This window comes from Sus scrofa, chromosome 13 (genome assembly GCF_054392235.1).
Source record: "Sus scrofa isolate SSC_HxYL_T2T_F1_AM1 chromosome 13, Sscrofa_HxYL_maternal_Yorkshire_Landrace_v2.0, whole genome shotgun sequence".
Taxonomy (NCBI): Eukaryota; Metazoa; Chordata; class Mammalia; order Artiodactyla; family Suidae; genus Sus; species Sus scrofa.
The window spans coordinates 54,542,402-54,566,422 of record NC_139395.1 but is presented as its reverse complement, the minus strand read 5'-3'; the positions used below and the strand labels follow the sequence as shown (position 1 = coordinate 54,566,422).

The following is a 24,021-nucleotide window of genomic DNA, read 5'->3' as shown; positions in this document are numbered from 1 at the left end:
TTTGACCCCTAGCCTGGGAACCTCCATATGCTGTGGGTGCAGGCCTTAAAAATAAATAAATAAATAAATAAATAAATAAGGGAGTTCCCATCATGGTTCAGTGGAAATGAATCCAACTAGGAACCATGAGGTTGTGGGCTTGATCCCTGGCCTTGCTCAGTGGGTTAAGGATCTGGTGTTGCGGTGAGCTGTGGTGTAGGTCACAGACACAGCTTGGATCTGGCGTTGCTGTGACTCTGGCATAGGCTGGCAGCAACAGCTCCTATTAGACCCCTAGCCTGGGAACTTCCATGTGCTGCAGGTGCGGCCCTAAAAAGACAGAAATATAGAATAAATAAAGTCTAGCTTTCCTTACTGTCTTTCCCACATTTTATGATTTTGATATTCTTTTATACATCTTCATGTTTATCCTTTTCCTGTTTCTTGTGTTTGTCATTGCTTTCACAAATAGGTGGGTTTTTTTTTGCTTTTTTTTTTTCCTTTTGATATGTTTATTGGCTTAAGTGTTTGCTTTCCAATTTAGATTTCCTCCATCTTCTGTCTTCTTACTTCTTTCCTCTTCAGAGGAGAACTTTTAATCTTTCTTTTAGGATAGGTTTAGTATTACTATATTCCTTTAATTTTTGCTTGTCTGAGAAATTAGGTCTATTTTTTCTTTATTTAAAAAAAAATTTTTTTTTTGGTCTTTTTTTAGGGCCACACCCACAGGACATGGAAGTTCCCAGGCTAGGGGTCAAATTGGAGCTGCAGCTGCCAGACTACACCACAGCTACAGCAATGCCACATCCAAGCCAACTCTGTGGCCTGCACCACAGTTCACGGTGATGCCAGATCCTTAACCCACTGAGCAAGGTCAGGGGTTGAACCCACATCCTCATGGATACTAGTCAGGTTCTTAACCCACTGAGCCACAACAGAACTCTCCTCCTATTTTATGTGATAATCTCGCTGGGTTGAGTATTCTAGGTTGCAGATTTTTCCTTTAGAAATTTGAATATAACTTGCCACTCCTTTCTGGCCTATAGTGTTTCTGTAGAGAAATCGGCCAGTAGCCTTATGGGGTTCCCTTGTAATTACTCCTTGTTTTCCTCTTGCTGCCTTTAGAATCCTCTCCTTATCTTTAACTTTTGCTGTTTTTGTTTTTTTTTTTTTTTTTTTTGGTCTTTTTAGGGATGCACCTACAGCATATGGAGGTTCCCAGGCTAGGGGTCCAATCAGAGCTGTAGCTGCCGGCCTGTGCCACAGCCACAGCAATGCCAGATCCGAGCTGCGTCTATGACCTACACTATAGCTCATGGCAACGCTGGATACTTAACCCACTGAGCAAGGCCAGGGATTGAACCCACAACCTCATGGTTCCTAGTCGGATTCGTTTCCTCTGCACCACGGTGGGAACTCCCAACTTTTGCCATTTTTATTATGTCTTAGTGTGGATCTGTTTGGGTTCATCTTCCTGGGAACCCTAGTCTATTTCTCTCTTAATTAGAAACTTTATTTCAGTTACATCATACTTTCTGCTGCCATCATAATCAGCTCTTTTTATTTCTGTTATACTTTTAAATCAGTTGTCACTGGTAATTAGAAACACTATTAATGTTTGCATGTTGATCTTATCCTGAGCAAATTTTTTTTTTCAACTCCTATGAGTCCTAATAGTTCATAGATGTTCTTGGGTTTTCTATATAGATTACAAGATCTGAAAATGATTAATTGTATTCCCTCCCAATCCCTGTATCACATTTCTTATGTCATACAGCATTTGCTAGTACAATAATGTTGAGGATTTGGGGCAAGAACAGGTGTTATGTCCAGTTCCTGACATTAATAAAATGCTGCTAATGTTACCCTATTAAGTATGATGATTGCTATACATTTAAAAACACATTTAAATAAACTACTGTGGGAAATATCAAACATACATAAAAGTAGATCAAATAGTATAGTGAATTCCCATTTATCCTTCCCAGTTTTGACAAATAATGTTAACCTTTTTCATCTACTTGGAATATTTCTGAAAAGAAGACACTCAGGACCCCCTATATCAAACAACATTCAGTAAGGAAAAAAACAACACCTATTTTTAGACTAATTTTGGGTTCACAGCAAAACTGAGTGGAACACAGCATACATTTTTAAAAAGCCCTGAGAGGAATTCCTTTTTAGTCTTCACACTTCTCAATCATTCATTATTATTAATGTTATGGATACTGACCAGGATTTTTGGTTTTGTCCTTAGAAAGCTCAGAGCCCTATGTGCAGATGGCAGAGTAATTTTTTTCCCTCTCAGTCTTAGCTCAATTTTATATCCTTGCTGGAAAAAAAATTTTTTTTTTTTTTTTGTCTTTTGTTGTTGTTGTTGTTGTTGTTGTTGTTGTTGTTGTTGTTGTTGCTATTTCTTGGGCCGCTCCCGCGGCATATGGAGGTTCCCAGGCTAGGGGTTGAATCGGAGCTGTAGCCACCAGCCTACGCCAGAGCCACAGCAACTCGGGATCCGAGCCGCGTCTGCAACCTACACCACAGCTCACGGCAACGCCGGATCGTTAACCCACTGAGCAAGGGCAGGGACCGAACCCGCAACCTCATGGTTCCTAGTCGGATTCGTTAACCACTGCGCCACGACGGGAACTCCGAAAAAAAATTTTTTTTGAGGGGGGAGTATCCCAGAAGTTATCTGGCTCAGCAGAAATGAATCTGACTAGCATCCATTAGGATGCGGTTTGATCCCTGGCCTCGCTCAGTGGGTTAAGGATCCAGCATTGCCATGAACTGTGGTGTAGGTCACAGACCGGGCTCGGATCTGGCATTGCCGTGGCTCTGGTGCAGGCTGGTGGCTACAGTTCCGATTGGACCCCTAGCCTGGGAACCTCAATATGTAGTGGGTGTGGGCCTAAAAAGACAAAAAACAAACAAAAAAAAACTCAACATTGATCTATATCTAAATATAAAAGCTATAATTTTTTTTTTTGAAATAGTGATTTTATTTATTTTTAGGGGCACAGGGGCAGTATATGGAAGTTCCCAGGCTAGGGGTCAAATCGGAGCTATAGCTGCCAGCCTACACCACAGCAACACCAGATCAGAACCATGTCTTCAAACTACACCACAGATCACGGCAATGCCAGATCCTTAACCCACTGAACAGGGACAGGGATTGAACCTGCATCCTCATGGATACTAGTCGGGTTCATTTCTGTTGAGCCACAACAGGAACTCCTCTTTTTATTTCTGGCCATGCTTGTGGCATGTGGAAGTTCCCAGGCCAGGTAATCAAACTCATGCTATGGCAGTGACCCTAGCCACAGCAGTGACAATGCCAGATCCTTAGCCACTAGGCCACCAGGTAACTCCATATTTTATTTTTTAAACATTTTTTTGGGCTATGCCTACAGCATGTGAATGTTCCTAGACCAGGGATCCAACCTGCGCCACAGCAGTGACAATGCTGTGACCTTAACCACTAGGCCACCAGGAAACTCGTAAACAATTTTTTTAAAAAAATTGAAGTATAGTTGCTTTACAGCATTGTGCTAGTTTCAGGTGTACAGCAAAGTGATTCAGATATATATATGTACACTCACTATTGTTTTACTTTCTTCTTTCCTCCCTCCCTTGCTCATTTTAACCATGCCATTACACACTCTCAGTATCTGTGTAGACCACTATAAAGCCTTACTGAAATGGAGAAGGGCATAAATAAATGCTTATTTGGTGCCTTTCTACTTGGTAATTGGTAAAAACTAGGTGCAGCTCTTTTCACTGTGTTATCTTTTACTTTTCTATTTATCTATTTATCTGAACCCAAGGCATGTGTAAGTTTCTAGGCCAGGGATCAAACCCATGCCACAGCAACAGTCTAAGTACTGCAGTGACAATGCCTGATTCTTAACCCATTGCGCAGCAAGAGAACACTCATTTAAGCATGTTTCTTTTTTGCTTTTTTGGCCACCCCATGGCATATGAAGTTACTAGGCCAGGGATCAGATCTGAGCCATAGTTGTGGCCCAAGCCACAGCTGTGGCAAGGTTACACCCTCAACCCACTGGGGATTGAAACTGCATCCCAGTGCTCCCACGACGCTGCCAGTCCAGTTGTGCCTTAGCAGGAACTCCTAAGTGTGTTTCTTTTTTTGTTTTTTGGTTTTTTTTTTTTTTTTTTTCTTTTTTTGCTATTTCTTTGGGCCGCACCTGCGGCATATGGAGGTTCCCAGGCTAGGGGTCCAATCGGAGCTGTAGCCACCGGCCTACGCCAGAGCCACAGCAACTCGGGATCCGAGCCGCGTCTGCAACCTACACCACAGCTCACGGCAACGCCGGATCCTTAACCCACTGAGCAAGGGCAGGGCTCGAACCCGCAACCTCATGGTTCCTAGTCGGATTCGTTAACCACTGTGCCACGACGGGAACTCCCCTAAGTGTGTTTCTTAAATAAGGCTTGAACTCTGTAAAAAACAAAGCCCCCCCACAAACTTACACTCATGGTAAATGAATGTTCACTGCCATTCACTGGCTTTATTCCTGACTAGCAGGTGCACCACTGTACCATCTCTCAGTGGCTACCACAAACAACCAGAAAGCTATGATTCAAGTCCATCTTAAGACTTGGATTTGACTTCTTTTACCCAACAAATTTTTATTGAGTATCAATATATGCTAGGTACTATACTAGGCTCTAGATGTACCAAGGTGAGTAAAGCCCCAACTGCAGCTCCCAGGGAGCTTATAGTAGTGGGGAAAACAGAGAAGGAATTGGTGATTATAAATTATTGCCCAGGGAAGGAGCGGTAAGCTGTGAGGAGAGGTGCATAGTCCAGAGTGTCCAACAAAAACTGTCCATTAGCTTTTCATACAATGGTGGAAGACAAAGGACAGTGTTTCAAAAGAACAACCTATTTCGATAGAAGCTTGATTAAAAAAAAACTTCTAAATTTAAATTGTAGGTATGACAGTTATCTTGATGAAGCACAAGCTTGATAATTTGTCATGTAAATAAATGCATTTCCTGGGAGTTCCTGTTATGGCGCAGCAGAACGAATCTGATTAGGAACCGTGAGATTGTGGGTTAATCCCTGGCCTTGCTCAGTGGGTTAAGGATCTGGTGCTGCTCTGACCTGTGGTGTAGGTTGCAAATATGGCTCGGATCCCACTTTATTGTGGCTGTGGCTGGCAGCTGTGGCTCCGATGGGACCCCATATGCCACAGGTGTGGCCCTAAAAAGCAAAAAAAAAAAAAGAAAAAAGAAAAAAGAAATGCATTTCCTAAGTACTCTATTGTTTTGGACTTGTATAACTCGTTTGTTATAACTTCAATTATACAAGGGAAGAATTTAATTCTTACAGATGTCTCTTTAGTTTGTTCATTTTGACACATTTCATAAAATCAAGTCTGTCAACAACTCAGAAGTTTCCCGGTGGAAAGTTACGAGAGAAACCAGTCTCCAAACTGGCTCCCCCAAATCTCTGCTGCCTCTTGGTATCCATGCCCTTGGTTTGCCCTCCCAAATTGTACCTTGGTTAATCTGTATGACCAATAGATGTGGCAGAGTGATCACTTCAGAGATTCAAAGGCTCTTCTCTCTCTTGTATCATTTGCTCTGGGAGAAGGCAGCTGTTCTGTGGGAGAAGCCCCATGGAGAGGCTGCCTTGGTGAGGAACTGAATAAAGCCTTTGGCTAATAGCCGTCTGAAGGAGCTGCATCCTCTAGCCCCAACCAACAGCTTGACTGCAATTTCAAGAGCGATCCTGCTCTAGAACCACTCAGGTAAGCTGCTCCTGGATCTTCAGAAACTGTGCGAGATAATAAATATTTGCTATTTTAAGCTGATAAATCTGGGGGTAATTTGTTATATATAAATGGATAACTAAAAAAAGTTTTGAAGACTTTGTTATAAAATGAGACCAGAAAAAATAAACATATTTTAAGTATCCAAATACAGATGAACTGAGCAGGTTAAAGGTTCTATTTATTCCAGGTACTATCACGGTACTTACTCATCCTCATACTCATAAAAAGAGCTTTACGTAAACACAGAACATATATAATTCACCACCTAATTTTTGGCTTAAGTATTTAAAATACAAAGCTTTTTTTTTTTTAAATAAACTCTTCTCATGGGTATTAGCACATGTGTTTGATTTTATTAGCTACACAAAGTACAAATTAGAATCTCCAACTTTAAAACTGTAACAAATCAAATTTAGTTTATAGACGAAAATGTGATCGGTTCTATATACACTGAAGAAATAAAAATTTTGTTCAGAATATCCAAATCACCTTAACTCTTTGAAAAGTATGGACTATAATATGGGTGAAAGATATGGGGTAAGTTTATTAAGCATGGGCTATATTTTCTCAGAGCCTGTTTTCAACCAAAACCAGAACGGCATAACTATGGAAATATCTTATGAATAGTGAAGTAATTTAGAGCAGAAACCTGTGATTTAAGAAGTGGAAATTGTCGAGGCTTTTAAAGTGCCTTTGGTGCTCCTTATCTACTTAAAGAGTCCACTATGAAGAAGGGTTCTCGGTGCGGCAGGAATGGATCCCTGCCGTTTAAGAAGGGAAAAAAAAATGCTGTCCAAGTAGACATGTCTGCCTCAAATTCTATGTGGAGCAAGATAACTGGACATATAAATACATACGAATTTAGGATTGAAAAAAACCCTTTAGGGTATAATTTCAAGTTTGAAGCTTTGCTAAATGAAGTCTGGCTACCTAGATGTACTCTGACAAGTGGTCAAAATGAAAAGAAGAAATGAACAGCAACTGTGGACAGTGGGAGCATAACCAGAAGTTCCTTTACTCCTCCAACCCTCAACCCCCAGTCTCTTTTGCTTGTAGTCTTAGGTCTTTTTCACAGGCCTTATCTTAGTGTCCTTGCATGACAAGGTAACATGCCACACAAGATCTGGGCTGAAATCTTTAGGAAGAAATATATAGCTGCTTAATCTGCCAAATGAGCAGCACTGTAAACACATACAAAAAGATAGGATGAACATTTGCCTTCATGTGAACACTGGTTTCATTCAAGCCATGCCCCAGCCCATTAATGGGAGAGTGCTTTCAAAGAATCCGCCTGGCTAAGGCACTTTTCCCTGGCTTATGCAAAGCAAAACCACAATGAAATACCACCTCATTCCTGTTAGAATGGCTAATTATCAAAAAGAAGAACAAATGCTGGAGAGAATGTGGGTAAAAGGGACCCCTTTGTACACTGTTGGTGGTACTGTAAATTGGTGCAGCCACTATAAAAAAATGGTATGAAGATTCTTCAAATAATTGAGTAGAACTACCATATGACCCAGCTTTCCACTTCTTTGTATCTATCCGAAAAACACAAAACAGTAATTCAAGAACACAGATGCACATATCTTAATACCCAAGATATAGGAACAAAGTGTCCATCAATGGGTGAATGGATAAAGAAGATGTGGTATATATATGCAATGGAATAATATTCAGCCATAAGAAATAATGCAACAATGTGGAGGGCATGGATGCTACAAAATCCATGGATGGATCTTGAAGCTATTATGCTTAAGTGAAATAAGTTAGACATAGAAAGTATGATTTCACTCATATGTGGAATCTTAAAAAAACAAAAAAACCAAGTGAATAAACAAAACAAATTCATAGATACAGAGAATAGATCTGTTCTTACCAGAGGGTAAGTGTATTGGGGGATAGGCAAAAATGGGTGAAAGCGGTCCAATTGCATGGTAAAGGATGGTAACATACTTGTAGTGATCACTTTGTAGTGTATACCGATGTTAAATTATAATACTGTATATCTGAAATGTTTATATATATATAGAAGACATATATATGATAATGCATATATAAAATCCTTCACTAGTTGCAAGGTACAGTACAAACCATTTAGCTGGGCAAAACTCCAGGACAGTTCATAAATCCTTCGATATGCTTTCTAAGAAAATCAATCTCAGATTGATTATAAATCCAAGTACTTTGAGAGAAACCAGTCATATCTCCCAGATTATCTAGAAGACTATCTAGAAGGGAAACTCACCTTTGGCTCTGGAATCAGAGAGCTCTGCAGTGGAGGGCTGGGTGGTTGAAGGTGAGAGGCAATGCACACCTCTTCTATGGTTCCACAGGCTCCTATGTCTTCTGCTAGCATACTATATTGTAATTGCCAGCTTTCTTGCCTTTATTTCCCCTCTATACCACAAGCTATTTCTTGCCTTTATTTCCCCTCTGTAATAGGAACTGAGTATTGCCAGAACCTGGCACAATGCCTCACATCACACACTCAAAAAAAGGTATTTGCATAGGAGTTCCTGTCATGGCTCAGTGCTAATGAACCCAACTAATATCCATGAGAACACGGGTTCGATCCCTGGCCTTGCTCAGGATCTGGCACTGCTATCAGCTGTGTAGGTCACAAATGCAGCTCAGATCCCGAATTGCTGTGCTGTGGTGTAGGCTGGCAGCTACAGCTGTGATTCAACCCCTAACCTGGGTACTTCCATACATACACACACACAAAGTATTTGCTAAGTGAATGAATGTCAAATCATCAGAGCCTGGAGACACAATGCAGAGTAGCAAAAAAGTAAACCATCATCTTCATTCTCAACACTATAACTATAATTCTGACTGTGCATCAAAAATTCTCTGGATTTTCCCCCGATAGTCAAAAAGGCGAGAATGGATTGCAAAGATCTCTTCCAGTATTTTTTTTTTTTTTTTTTTTTTGCTTTTTAGGGCCACACCTGCGGAACATGGAGGTGCCCAGGCTAAGGGTTGAATCAGAGCTCTAGCCGCTAGCCACAGCCACAGCCACAGCCACAGCAATACCAAATCCAAGCCGCACCTTCGACCTACACCACAGCTCACAGCAACGCCGGATCCTTAACCCACTGAGCAAGGCCAGGAATCAAACCTGCGTCCTTATGGATGCCAGTCAGATTTGTTAGCTGCTGATGGGAATTCCCTGTTCCAGTATTTTAATTCTATGTACATATATACAAAGCATGTTTAAAGTTATAAGACTGATTTTTAAATGAACACACCAGAATTCATAAGTGTAAATGAACATTAATCTGTTTAAACATTGATATTTTGACAAGTGACTTATTCAACTATCAAAAGCAACTTAGAATTCTGTAGAGTTCTTTTTTGCTTTAAACTAAAAGCAAAACCAAAGAGCTTTTTAAAAACTTACAAAAGCAACATATACTTACTATTAAAAATAAATCAGAAATCATAAAAAGGGAAAATAATTGACCCTCAATCATACAGACAGAAGCACTAGAGTAGCCTGGATTCTCCTGCTATAAACTTATCCTGCATGCCTACATTTTTTTTTCTTTATAAAATCAACATTATTCTATACTGGTAACCTCTTTCTTACTTAAAATAATAATGAATATTTTCTCATATACTTTGCAAGCAAATAATCTGTAGGGTTGCAATACTAATTTATTTAACCAATGAACCACTGTTGGATATTTAGGTTGTTTACCCATCACTGTTACAGAAAAATATACTAATGTCCTCATAGTTAAAATTCTGAACACACAATTAGACCCTCAGTAAAAACTTCTAGACATGAATTTGGGTGGGGGGAGCAAGGCTGCATTTTTAATACAGTTGATCCTTTTGGTAGTAGATATAATCACTGGAAGTAGCCAAAAGCACTGGGGGTCAAGCCTGGTGATTAAAGTTAGAGGCAACACTATTTTTGGTTGAAAGCCTTTGATTACTCAGTAATGTGACTGGTTTCATATGTGACTCAAAATTGCTACTTGAAGGCAGTCACAACAGGAATTCCAAACTGTTGTTGGCAATTGTCTCGTTTTCAAACCAAGCACACTACTTCCTAAAGACATGTGAAAGGGATGATCTGAGATGGATGTTTTCTTAAGACTCATTACATTGCCGTTGTATCTCATTCACACATAAAATTTCAATAGTTGAGTCAATAAGCTCACTTTGTTTTATTTATTTATTTTGTCTTTTTGCCTTTTCTAGGGCTGATTCTACGGCATATGGAGGTTCCTGCGCTAGGGGTCTAATCGGAGCCGCCAGCCTACGCCACAGCCACAGCAACTCCAGATCCAAGCTGTGTCTGTGACCTACACAACAGCTCACGGCAACGCTGGATCCTTAACCCACTTGAGCAAGGCCAGGGATCGAACCCAAAACCTCATGGTTTCTAGTGGAATTCGTTAACCACTGAGCCACAACGGGAACTCCAATAAGTTCACTTTAAATAGCTGTACTGGTTCACCTAAAACAAGTATCTGCAGTATTTTTCCTAGTATGACATTCTAATAAACTCTTACTTACCACTTAAATGACACTTCACATATGTACTCTTTTAAGATTTCATATTATTAAAATATAGATGTTATTCTTCCCATTTTATAAATGAGAAAGTAGAGATTCGGAGAAGACAAATGATTTGCTCAAGGTAACACCGCTGATAAAAGGCAGAGCCAGGATGCCAATACAGATCTGTTTAGCTTTAAACACCATGTTCTTTTCATTTTCTGACCTAGTCATGTAGCACCTTAGCATAATTTTTAAATGTATTACAGGGCTGTTCAATTCTTAACTGCTAAGATTAAATTTTCTTAATGATTCTATCACTACCGGTGAATAATCCTACTCTTTATTTAACTTGAAAGTAAACTACTTATGAATAGGCTCATTTATATTCTTAAGAAAAACTGTCAGTAACTACAAAAACCCATTTATTCAATTTGAATAAAGTAAATATTGATACTAGGCTTTACATTTTAAAGAGACTTGCCTGGTGAGTCACGTTTTAATAATAACTAGAGTAGTAAAAGGAAAAAAAATTAGAGCAGTAAGTCATATAAACAGCTAATAACATGGAGAAAGCAGCTCAGTGTTTTCTTTAGAGCCCCAAAGAACACCAAACATATGTTATGTTGCATAAAGAGTCATTTCAAGAAAAGACTATTAACAATACAATAGTAGAGGCAGGACTAAGAATTTCAATGATATTCAACTCAAAAATGCATAGGGAGAGTAAAGTTATTTTATTAAATCATGCACATCACGTGTGTTAGTGCAAATAGTTTAATTTGTACTCCAGAAATTCTATTGTACTTTATATCTTTACAAAATAGATTTAAAACAATTATTTACTTTAAAAAATGTAATTCTGAAGGTAAGCATTTCAGAACAATATTTGCAATAACCTATATACAAGAGGTACTGGGTACCACTGGCATATTAGCATTCTGTGGTGGAGTGGCTTCCTGCAACAGAAAATGATGAAATGAACTACATGACAGTAATTTCTACAAGTCATTTGTGACTAATTCCTCCATAAATCTAGTGATCCTCCCAAAAGCAAACCCCCAATAGCTTAAAATGTAACCTTTAAAGTATAAACAATGACTTCCAAACATCACAAGGCAAATTATATCCTAAACTTCTCTTTCAATATTTGGCTAGGCCTGTGGATTGCTACAGAACATTCAAGCCAATTCACTGACATTCCCTCCCAGTCTTCATTGACTGAAAAATTTAACTATGTGATACTTTAGGATAGTCTATGACCTAAATAAACTTTATTGACATAACTGTGGTGCCGCACAAAACCATAGCTAAACTTTCACTTCCGTGTTTTAAATTTGTAACATCAAGCAGTGTTTAGGTGCTTCACTGTGCATGGAACACTATTAATCTTGGGAATAGCACTTCTCATTAACAGAACGTCCCAATTAACAACAGTAAAAAGAAAATAACCATTTGCATACCCAACCAGGAAATCTGTTGGTAGGTGTCAACAGCTCACCTCAAACATGAATTAGCTTTGAAATATCATAACCAAATTAAGTCAGTAAAAGCTTATCTAAAGAGATATTAATTCTTTCTTCAATTAAACATGCTTGGAGGAAGAGATGATAGAAAAAAAAAATCATGCTTCCTAAAATGCTGTATATGAGAAAGTAACTTGGCTTTTAAAGAAAATATCTCTTTAAATACATGAGGTTTAATAAATTACATTCCAATTGACTCAACAGTTTGGTTTACTGCACTGAAATTGTATAATTACTATGTTTTTGCTCCCAGAAATACTTCAGTTTGCTCAAGAAAATACACACTCTCATGGAAAGTTTTTCAAAGTTGATGTCCTCCACATCGTCAAGTCATATTAAGGCTGAACAAGCGTGCACATATTCCCCAAATTATCACTAGAACAGAATATTTTCCAAGTGTATTTCTCCTTAAAAAAAAAAAAAAAAAATCCACGCAAATAGTTGTCTCTAAGTCTTGTTCCCAATAGCTCAGTGGTTTTATAAGAAGTAAAAATGGCGTAAATATGTAAAAAATATATATATGTGTATATATTTCAAACTCATAGGCACTGAGCACACAGGGCCTCTCTTCCCATGTATGTATCAGTTGTTTGGTTTGGGTAGGTATCGAATCAGAAAAATGAATTATCTGGCCATTAGAGTTCAGAGTAAAATACCCATAAATTTAATGTTATAAATAATTTGGTGTACCAAGAAGCCTACTTTAGGCCACCATAATATTCAGAATTTCAACATACTAAGTTAAAAATTACATGAAAAATTGCAAGCAAATTATTGCTTACAGTAGAATAAAGTCACAATTTTATATCCTCTTTATAGACAGCTACATTTTATATAATTTAAAGCAATGACCCTACAGCTGTATTCTTGCACTTCTGCTGTTTTAAGAGGTAAAAAGGAAGAAATGGTTCTGTTTGTCCCCAGCACGAGTGTGGTGCCAGCTTCTAGAGGGAGGACGGTGTACAGACTCAAGAAACGCTCTCATGGAGAAGCTCTGGCTAGACCTGGCACGTACAGCACGATGGCTGTCACTGCAACCAGGGCAGCCAACATGGGCATCCAGGGCCAGGGTTTCTGTGTGGAAAGAAACCAAGAGTCAATATCACATTCTCCCCTCTTTTTTCATACCTATTAACCCCTTGGTTCCAGGGAGTCCTGAATACTTAACAAATATTAGAAAAACCTTATCTTTGCACAAGAATAAGTTTTAAAAAGAAAAAAAAGTGAGAGTACAGGTGTGAAGAGAGCCATAACAGCAGAACTCTTAGAGGACCGTTGTATGGAAGCCTAATACATTTCAGAAAAGTCTTGCGCAGTTTTCAATTTTGTTTGAAACCAAGTAGTATCTTCTGTAAGAAATCCTTTGGGCTCAGCCTGTTTTATTTACTCTGGTATCCATACATTACAACTAACTGATGTACATAAATGCCTGGAGTATGTTTCTGCCTAAAATGTTTACTCCTTGATAAAAACCAGACTCATATGTTGGCATAGTTTTATACAAGGAGCTGGTGGATAAAGTGATAGAAAGAAAATGGTCTAAGCTTTGATCCTCAAATCTGAAACCACAGAAGACAAAATCAGAAGAGGCTCAAGATGGGAAAGTGCTATTAGGGACCCTGCTTGTCTGATGATTTGGTAAAGACCATGTTCAGTGTAATAATGTCATGTAACTGTCTCATATGCTCTACTAACATGCATCCTTGTTGGAGGCAAGCATGGATGGGGCTGTTCTTTGCTATCAGAGGGCTTTATAATATCAATTTCCTTTGTTTGATATTTTCACTAGTGTTCTGAGTTGTACTGAAAAAGCTGGTTTTTAAGGAAATGTGAGGTTGCAGATCAGGGCTCGGAAAGGTATGGGATAGGTTTATACTCTCACAAGTAAATGTATGTTGGGGTTGAGATTATGAGCCAATTATGCTACTCATCCTTCATCATCTTCATAGCCACAGCATAAATATAGGCAAAAAGTTGAAACAATGAAACTCTACACTACAGAAAGGAAGAGAGAAAGCAGGAGGAAGAAGAAAGCTTGCTGAAAACTTCAGAGGCAAACTCTTCATTTCTCATTCAAATCTGATTAAACACATAATTGGGAAGGGGATTCTAAATTGCAGCAATTCACAGTTTACTCCAGTTTGCTAAAGACAAAGACTCAGTTAATGTCAGCATATTAACATCTGGTTAGGTTGGAATTAATTCATGGTTAGCATTACTACAGAGGAAACAAGACAAAATGTTATGTGATTAGTTGACTACTGTTCAGTTCATTTGTATGACACAATACATGGCATACTAGATGAAGGGTTTGCTTCAGGTAACAAAATACCTGTGTGGTTTTGCCATGCACTATATTACAAATATGGCACAAACAGGTGACGGGGACGAACAGACAAGGACTCAACAGTAGTGCTTGTACCTTTCTCTACCACAATGGACCGAAACACCAAAACAGGAAAGCCAGGAATAGGCCGATGAATACGGCTGGGACGGGTTGTAATATGGAAGGCTAAAGAAGGGAAGGGATATTAAAATCATTTTATGCCATAAAAAATTCAGATAAGATGATTTAGAACCCAGGGGGGTGGAAGGAAGGGTAGAAAGACATTTTAAAGACATCTAATAAAATCCAGAATGATGGATTGTGGTGTGTAAGCTGGCAAACTATCAGTTTAAAACCTCACCAACTGATGCTCTGCTTGATGGTATATTATTTTTGTTCCACGTTTGGAATCCATTCTTTGACAATGGACTCCTTTGGAAATGGCTAAGGTTATTTTATCCCTCTATCAAAACCTTTTCTTTTTTTTTTTTAAACCGAAACTGTTTTGCTTGAGACAGTACTGTATGCAAGCTTAAAAAAATAAATGTCTGGTGATGCATGCCTCCTAAATCAGGGAAGAGATCTGACACAATGTATGATAAACATTTAGTAATATAAAGATAGGCAACTGAGTCTCAGGGCTTTGTTACGTTACCAGAATGTAAATAATTTTTTTGGTCTTTTTTTAGGGTCACACCTGAGGCATATAGAAGTTCCCAGGCTAGGGTTGAACTGGAGCTGTAGCTGCTGGCCCATATCATACCCAGAGCAATACCAGATCTGAGCTGCGTCTGCAACCTACACCACAGTTCACAGCAACGCTGAATCCTTAACCCACTGAGCAAGGCCAGGGATTGAACCCATGTCCTCATGGATTCTAGACGGGTTCATTACTGCTTAGCCACAAGGGGAACTCCTATAAGTAATTTTTTAAACTGGAAGGGAATTACTACAATGACTGTTATTACAGAGTAATATTTTATTACTATTATTATAAAAATAGGAAATTCACTCCAAAGTAAATTATTTGTATAACTATAAGTAATAAGAGCAGGTTACTTTCTTTTCTTTTCTTTTTTTTGTCTCTTTGTCTTTTTAGGGCCGCACCCGAGGTATATGGAGGTTCCCAGGCTAGGGGTCCAACCAGAGCTGTTGCTGATGGCCTGGGCCAGAGCCGCAGCAACACCAGATCCGAGCTGCATCTGCAACCTACACCACAGCTCACAGCAATGCTGGATCCTTAACCCACTGAGTGAGGCCAGGGATCAAACCCACAACCTCATGGTTCCTAGTTGGATTCGTTTCTGCTGCACCATGACGGGAAATCCCAAGGTTACTTTCAAAAAGGTTCTAAATCATACAGGGGGATCCATTCTGGTTATGCTAGATGTCTTCACAGGTTAATTTAATAGAAGGTGGACTGAAATTCCAAAATCAGAGAGAGATAAATTAACACAAAAGAGAGAGTGACCAAACCATTATGATCTGATTTCAGAAGAGTTCTGTGACTGATGTTTTTAAAATAAATGCAATCCATTTTTGCTTATCATAAAGTCTCCACACCCAATTCATCAATTTCTGAAAGGCTTCCAACTAAGCCACAAGTCTTTTTTTTAAACTAAGACTTTCTTTAGCAAAGGACAGTTGGACACAACGCATGAGCATTCAGAGTGAGACTGTAACTGGATGGCCATGCAACATCACTCTTTGGTACTTGTGCTGTAAGTTAAGCAGAGTGCCTTCCTCCATAGGAAGTGTGTGGCTCAGGCCCACTGCAGTGTCCAAGCCATGACAAGGGTTTGAAATAAGTCACAGCACAATCAACCACACTGAACATCCACCAGTTAGGGCCCACAAAGGCAATGATCACTAAAACGTATAACACAACATTTACTTAGTATAACATCTTTTAAAAGACCATCTGCCTGTCTAGAAAATGAAATACAAATGAATATTAAACAAATGAATATTAAACTTAATTTATACAAAAATGTTCCAATTTCTTTCTCTCCCTCCACCCCTCTCTCTCTCATACACACACACAAACCTGTACAGGAACTCATCAAATATTTCCTAATATGTACAGGAAGCCCAGAAGACACTATAAGCTTTTTAGGAATATGTCTTAGAACATTATTAGTATAAAATGAATATCATAATTAAGTTTCTATTTTTTGATACAGCCAAATGCTAAGGAGTCGACATGTATTACTCCTTCTTCAGTGGGTCCCCAGTGGGATAGTGCTTCTTTTCCCAGCAGGGGGAAAAACAAGAGCTAGATGATGGCTTAGAGATAGAACTTTAGGTTCATCTGGGAGAAGCTGACAGTTCTTAGGTAAACTATTTTCTTGCAAACAAGGCTCTTCCTCCAAGTATTCCTTAGGTTCTTCTAGGGGTACAGGTTAAAGGCGCAAATTCTTACTCAAAAATTTGTCAGCACACTGATTCCATCATGGAATTTTGTGATAAAAGGCCTAGTTCATGTAGACTACAGGTCTTAGTTGTCAAATCAGTAATAAAGTCCTCTGGGGAAAAAAAATCAATTTCAGGGCTCTCACCTGCCTCTCAATCAAAGCTAAGCCAAGTTTGCAAAGACTTACATTATTTCCTTTCTCTCGGAGCAGCTTCAGGTTGTCTTTACATTGTTTGAGCTCATCTGTGATTGATTGTTTTTCCTGCTCAGTCATTTCAAACTTCAACTTCAGTTCTGAGAGTACAGTCTGTGTCTTTTCATACTAAAGGCAAAGAAAAAAGAGTGTGCAGACTCAACTTAAAATGGGTATGAAGTTATGCTTCTAGTCAGGCTTATATACCAGACCCTATTTAGTCACCTGCAATACCATAGTAAAGCCTTTCTTTTATAAGGAGAATAAGAATCATTTGCACTAGTAAGTCTTTAATGTTAAGTTGATTCTATGTAAGAATTTTCTGGCTCTGGTGTTAAAAAAATAAGAAAAGTCACTGCTGTGTCATCTGTTTCTAATGTAAGGGGTCACTTTTTCCACTAAGTGAGTTAGAGGAGAAAAGTAAAATTCTAACATGAGCAACAGAAAATCAAGTGAAGAAAAATTCCATAGCCCAATTAAATGGCAAGCTTTTAGGACCTCTGAGTTTATAGCCTGGCAAGTCATGTTCAGACAAGCTATTTGAGTCTTGAAGTAAAAAGTGTTAGCTCTCATTAAGCTTTCCTCTACCCAGCATCACTGGGTATTAAAGTGTCCTAGATAAGGAATTTCTAGGAAAAGGAAGCAAAGAAAGATATTGAAGGTACCAATCACTAGGAATAAGGACATTTCTCTTTACTTAAAATATATAAGCATCAATTAAAAATTAATTTAAAAAAATCTGTTTCCAATGGACATTTTCCAATAGCAAAACATGACATTTCCTGCTCTGGAAAACAGTTCACTGAATCTAATTTGACTTTCAGACAGACTATCCCTTGAACACAGGTGAGAGCAATATGAAATGCAGTATGGTTTGCCCCTACTTTAAATGCCCCAGAAACTAGAAATTTTAGATTGGTTCCATTTTCAGATATTTCATATACAAACAAGCTGGGCTCTCAAAGAGCAAAGACTGTTCTGCTGCTGGCTATGCCTTTGTCTTGGCCTCTATTGCCTCACTCTGCCATATCTGAAGGTTTTAGAAGGAAAGACAAGGGATGAGTATAATAATAATAATAATAATAATAATAATAATAATAATAATAATACCACAGGTCTGGCATATTAGAAAGATTTCTCCTCTTCTCTAAATATAGCCATCTATGCTAGAAAGTCCCCAGTTCTTTTCTGCCTATATCCTAGAAATTTCTCAATAAAGGACACAATTTACATGGTGCTTTTGAACAATGCAAACACCTCTGAGTAATTAATCAGGCACTCATCATTATGCATTCTAAAGACAAATATTAAGGATGCAAATGCATAAAAGTGTCAGTCAGAAGTGATGGGGGCAGAGGTTTAGGGTCAGCAGTGAGTTTACCAGAAAGTGAGAGGAAAGACACGAGTACAGAGAGGGAGGTAAAAATATGAAAGGAACTCCCTGCTACCTAACAACGTTCCCAGAACAAGTCTGGGTATTATGCCAGAGAATGAACTAAGGAGTAAGATTCATGGACTTCTTGACAGCTTTTTTTGTGGGGTCTGTGGACTTCCTTCCAGAAGGCAGAAGTTTACCGGCAGGCTGCCAAAGCAAATTCAGTGTACCTAGACTAGTCTCTGCACTAAGTCTCTGAGAACATAATCAATTCTCAATGATCTGATTCTTAACAGTGACTAATAAAGAATAAGTGAAAAGTACTTTTCTGACCAAATTTTTCCCTTACTTTCCTTTACCACCCTTCTTACATCCAGTCTGCCCTTTACACCAAAGCACTTAATCATTTCTCTGTTCCAGGAGTTGTAGAGCAGAATGACAGGAAGGCAGCTCAGTCAAGAAGATCCTGCTGTTTACCTTCAGCTAGTGAGTAGGGTGGGAAGGACTCTGGCCCCAGGGCAAGATGGTGAAGCCAAACAACTTTCCCCGAAGTCAACCTTTGCAGGGTGGAGTTGTGCGCTCTATGTTTTGCGAATTCTTAAATTACAGACATTCTGACTAAATCAAATATATAGATGCTTTCTAAAGTCAAATATAAAGAGGGTATACCATTATTTTTCTCTTAATAGTGAGGATTAAACTTTACTTTTCTCATGCTCTTTTTCTTTGTTAAATGCTCAAATAAAAGCTGCCACATATATAAAATTTAATTGTCTGAACAAAGGTCACCTTCACAGCCTTAGTTTCACACCTCCCTTGGATATCATTCTGCTCCATCTTGCTTTCTAACACAGAGGTGAGAAATGAGCTCAGTTTTGATGAGTGGGGAAGTACCACACAATATTACCCAACACCTTTGGTTTTTCTTCATAAAAATAATCATATCGGGGCTTGCTTAGTTTGTAATATTTTAACCTGTGACAGTGCTGAAGATACATAATCATGATACTGTGCACATTAAGTATGATTACATGAGAGAAAGGAGAAAAGGGGAAAATGTTGAAAGGAAATATATGTGCATTACTAAAAGGTGGTAATTCATTTATAGTGGATTACACAGATACTAAGAATCTCATTAAGAACATTTTAGTTACAGACTAGTATCCAGTAGCTGACATCAGGACAAACGGAAAGAGAAGCAATTTTACATTACAAAGGAGCATGATGGCTACACATCATTTCACAATGGAAAACACTGAACAAGAAAATAGAAAAGAAACATATTGACAAGATCAGACATATTTTTAAATATGCTGCATTTAATGCAAACCAAAGGCTATCAACAATTTAGATGCTGTGACAACATGCCACTGCCATTTGTGGAAACAGTTAAAGCATTTTGCACTGATTGCTCAGTGACCAAAAACAGGCAAACAAATAATGCAACAAAACGGCTAATGCATTCGGAGTAACATACAACAGAATTATCTTCCAACCACAGCATTCTTCCCAGATTTTGAAAGAATTATGGCCTGTGGACTGGAAGGACACAAAGTGCTTACAGTATTAAATACTAGGATATTTACTTTGGCACAAAATTTGTGTTCTAACCAAATAAAATGAGATTTCTCCCCAAACACATATCTTTTAGCAAGAAGATAAAAACAAACATATTACAAAATCAATATGCACATGTAAATAAAAAACGTTACAGTTTTTTTTTTTCTTTAGGAACAAACATGAAGACAGAAGAACAATAATCATTTCCAAGTTCAGGACACTACAAGGAAAGAAAAGTTCAAAGGAAAACTGCAATGATTAAACAGATCTTCTAAAAACAATTTTGGGAAATTTTGTCACTAAAGACAAAGAACTGTCTTCAACTTCTTTCGGTTTTTAAGGAATCTTTCATTTAAGAGGGTCTATAACTGGGGTGAACCCTGCAGGAGAGATCAAAATCATTAGCCTTCTCCATACCCTAAGCTGGCCAGAAGTCAATGCAGGGAGGAGTATAAGGTTAGTAGGATGGATCGAAGCTCTTACCGCCCCATTATCAAATTCAAGGCTTTGCTTAGGAAAAGGCTGGGTGGGTCTCTGCTTCAAAGTCAACCCTTACAATTTTTAACATAATTTTTTTAAAGCCATTAAAGTCAAGGTTTTAATAAGCAAAATGACATGAAAAGTGAGCATGCCTATTTGTGAAGAAGAGGAAAAGGGACAGGGGAAAGAAAGTAAAAAATGTGTTTGGCTGGCTGGGTACGAGGTGAATTTTCTCATAAGCAACTTTTTAGGCCAGTTTCAACTGAGGGGTTTAGATAGCACTATGATGTGGCTCCAGCTTGCGTTCCAAAAGTACTCTAAATTAAATATGATACTGACTTTGAAAGATAAATAATGAACTGAGTGATCTGGTATAAAGGACTTCTCATACAGGTGAACTGTATTTGGCAGAGAAAAAATTTTAATGTAATTTTGTATATTTGTATTTTTGAGATCAAACCTTACTGATGAGTTCTCTATATATGGACCATGATACATAGTTAGAAATCAGGAAGAGATGTTCCCAGTATCAACTTTGTGACTTTCCCTTTATTTCTAACTCGCATGAATATCTGATTTGCTTTTGGCTTTAAGTCCAACCATAATTGGGCTCATAACGTCTTTTCGCTTTACCTCTTTCTGTACATCCTTTGCTTGGTTTTCAGCCTTACTGAGAAGAGTTTTTAAATCAGCTGAATCCCGAAGATGCTGTTCTTTCAAGGATCCCACTTGATTCTCAAGCTCTTTCCTAGTCATCTGCAGGATGCTGAGATCACTGGTAAGCTCTAAACTCTGTTTCTGAGAACTGCAACATAAATATTGAGAGTTATTCGTGTAGAAACTAGACATAGCAGGAAGTCCAATTTCTCATACATTTCACTAGAAGGGATAGGGTGGATTTCAGAGGACGAAAGACAAGTGTAAAAAGGAATGATATTTTCTTCTTTCTGACCATGCCTGCGGCATGTGGGAGTTCCCAGGCCAGGGATCAAACCTGCGCCACATCAGTGACAACACTGGATCCTTAACTGCTAGGCCACCAGGGAACTGTGAATGATATTTTCAATAAGTAAAAAGCACTGAAACACTAAAACGATACAAGTTTAAAACTGCATCCTATTTTGGATAATCAAATACATACAAAGGTGAAGCAGAAGGTGATTAATTACATATTTTATCTTACAGTATATTTACTGTATCATAAAAGATTCAGTGTAAGCCTTCTAAATGAAAAGAAGGCACATATTCCAACTATTTTCTTTAAATATTTGACAAATAGGATGAGGGATAGAAACTTAAAGCTTAAGAGCCACTTCCAACTTTAATAAAGATAAACCTACTCAAGTGAGAAGACATCAAACCGGGGGGACAGTGCGGGACAAAGAACCAGGAGGCTGGGTTCTAGACCCTAGCTCTGCCATTATTTAGTTGTGAGATGTTGAGCAAGTCGCCTAACTGGTCACATTTCATTCTCTGAGTAAGCATTTCCTGAGCTCTTAGATCTGTCCTAGATACCATTTTGCAGGCACAAATAACACAAGGAGAGTCTTAGTGATCTCCACTGTCAAACAGTAAGTTTGAACCCAAGCTGTTTTCCATGTTTTTTTTTTCTTTTTTTGTCTTTTTGCTATTTTCTTGGGCCACTCCTGTGGCATATGGAGGTTCCCAGGCTAGGGGTTGAATCGGAGCTGTAGCCACCAGCCTACGCCAGAGCCACAGCAAAGCGGGATCCGAGCCACGTCTGCAACCTACACCACAGCTCACGGCAACGCCGGATCCTTACCCCACTGAGCAAGGGCACTGATCAAACCCGCAACCTCTTGGTTCCTTGTCAGATTCATTAACCACTGAGCCACGACGGGGACTCCTGTTTTTTTTTTTTTTTTTTCTCCTTCTTGTTGTTGTTTTGGCCACGCCCTCGGCATGTGGAAGTTTCTTGACCAGGGATCAAAGTCGAACCACAGCAGTGACAACACTGATTCTTAACCCACTGTGCCACAAAGGAACTCCTTTTTCCAGCTTAAACTCTATGATTACTTTTACAACTTGATGTAAAAAAAAAAAATTGATTTACACTCTAGGAAAACAGCTTGAGAGGCATGAACACAAATTCTTTGTTCACTTCCTTCTAAATATTAGACAATAAAGAACAAAAGACCTGTATAGTGTAGCTACATTGAAGAATTTGGCTCCCATCTAGATGGCAGTTTTACACTCTTAGGATGGATCATAAGACTCAGTCTCAGTATTGTAACCAAAGTACTATAGCGTATAACTCCCATGCTGACTGGATGCTAGGCAGATCCTAGGGTGTGAGTGTAATGTCAGGACAGTATGGCTAGGCACTAAATGGCATGTAAGACCCCTGTAAAGGAAGACTAGCTTCTTAATACTACTTATATTCTGGGGGTGCTCCACAAATAAATTTAGAGAACTATTAAGCCAGAAAAGTTTAAAAAACAGAATTAATATGTCTTAAATAGTCATGTGAATTTAGATAGATAACTTGATCAATGTTTTGTATATTTCACCTTTCTGGTGCCTAATATTTTTAAACCATATGACTTAAATTCATAAGGAGTATTTTACAAACTAAACAAAACTTGAATTAAAAAAATAACATTTAACAATCGCCAGATTCCAATTAATCATATCTCAAAATTAAGGGATCAAGTCTGAACCCCTAAAATATCAAAAATTTCAAAAAAGAATAATTTAAGAGGAGTCCCCTGGTGGCAGAGTGGGTTAAGGACCTGATGTTGTCACTACTGTGGCTTGGGTTTGATCTGTAGCCTGGGAACTTCTACATGCCGCCGTAGAGGTGGTCACAAAAAAAAAAAAAAAAAAAAAAAAGTAAGATAATACTGGTAATCAAATATCAGTATTTCTGGCTTGATAGAATACAAAACTAAATGGCTCCAAATGAATTCCAAATATGAAGAACTTGAGAACATACATGTGTATGTGTATGCCTGTGTGAGCACATTTATTTATTTACTTATTTATTTATGTTTCAGGTCTTTATTTTGTCCTATTCATATTCTGAAATTGCTTTAAACATGCATTTGTCTTATTCTCTATTATTAATTAACATTCAAAAGTAATGCACATAGAACAGACTATGGAAAGACAGGACATTGGAAGAGAAAAAAATGCCTGAAAAATACTGATATTGAGCACATATGGTATAATAAGGAGTTTTAGAGAATAAGTCAGCACACCTTGTTCCTTCAACTGGTTCTTGATTTTTTTTTTTTTTTTTTTTTTTTTGTCTTTTTGCTATTTCTTTGGGCCGCTCCCGTGGCATATGGAGGTTCCCAGCCTAGGGGTCCAATCGGAGCTGTAGCCACCAGCCTACGCCAGAGCCACAGCAACACGGGATCCAAGCCACATGTGCGATCTACACCGCAGCTCACAACAACGCCAGATTGTTAACCCACTGAGCAAGGGCAGGGACCGAACCCGCAACCTCATGGTTCCTAGTCGGGTTCGTTAACCACTGCGCCATGACGGGAACTCCAGGTTCTTGATTTTTTAAATATATAACTAATATTACAGTTGTCCCTGTTTTTATGAGATAATGAGATTACTATTTTCTGATAACTCATGTTGATAAGTCTAGTCCTTTTTTTCCCTAAAGCTTGTTTCCTATGGGAACTGACCTTGATCACTGAGTTTTTGCTAACCTTAATGCTCTTTAGGAGTATAAACACAAAGCTAACAAGAGAGCAATGACCCCATTTTTGGTGTACTGTGGGAGGGGAGATGAATTAATCAAGAATAGCTTCAATAATTGGAGTTCCCGTAGTGGTGCAGCAGAAACAAATCCGACTAGGAACCATGAGGTTGCGGGTTC

At 38.5% G+C, this 24,021-nt stretch overlaps 1 protein-coding gene across 50 annotated transcripts in view; it reads right to left on the bottom strand.

Moving 5' to 3' along the window:
* Positions 1-11,010: 11,010 nt before the first annotated feature.
* Positions 11,011-24,021, bottom strand: part of SLMAP (sarcolemma associated protein) — a 148,066-nt gene continuing 135,055 nt past the window's right edge. For 25 of the 50 annotated variants that reach the window (XM_021069015.2, XM_021069037.2, XM_084988689.1 and 22 more), the window contains 4 exons: positions 20,799-20,970; positions 16,745-16,879; positions 14,241-14,330; positions 11,011-12,892 (listed from right to left, as the gene is read on the bottom strand). In XM_021069015.2, coding sequence (XP_020924674.1) covers positions 14,247-14,330; positions 16,745-16,879; positions 20,799-20,970 — 391 coding nt within the window. In that variant the 3' untranslated portion in view covers positions 11,011-12,892; positions 14,241-14,246. The remainder of the gene's footprint in view (positions 12,893-14,240; positions 14,331-16,744; positions 16,880-20,798; positions 20,971-24,021) is intronic. The other 25 variants (XM_021069013.2, XM_021069034.2, XM_021069021.2 and 22 more) reach the window with 1 other exon arrangement.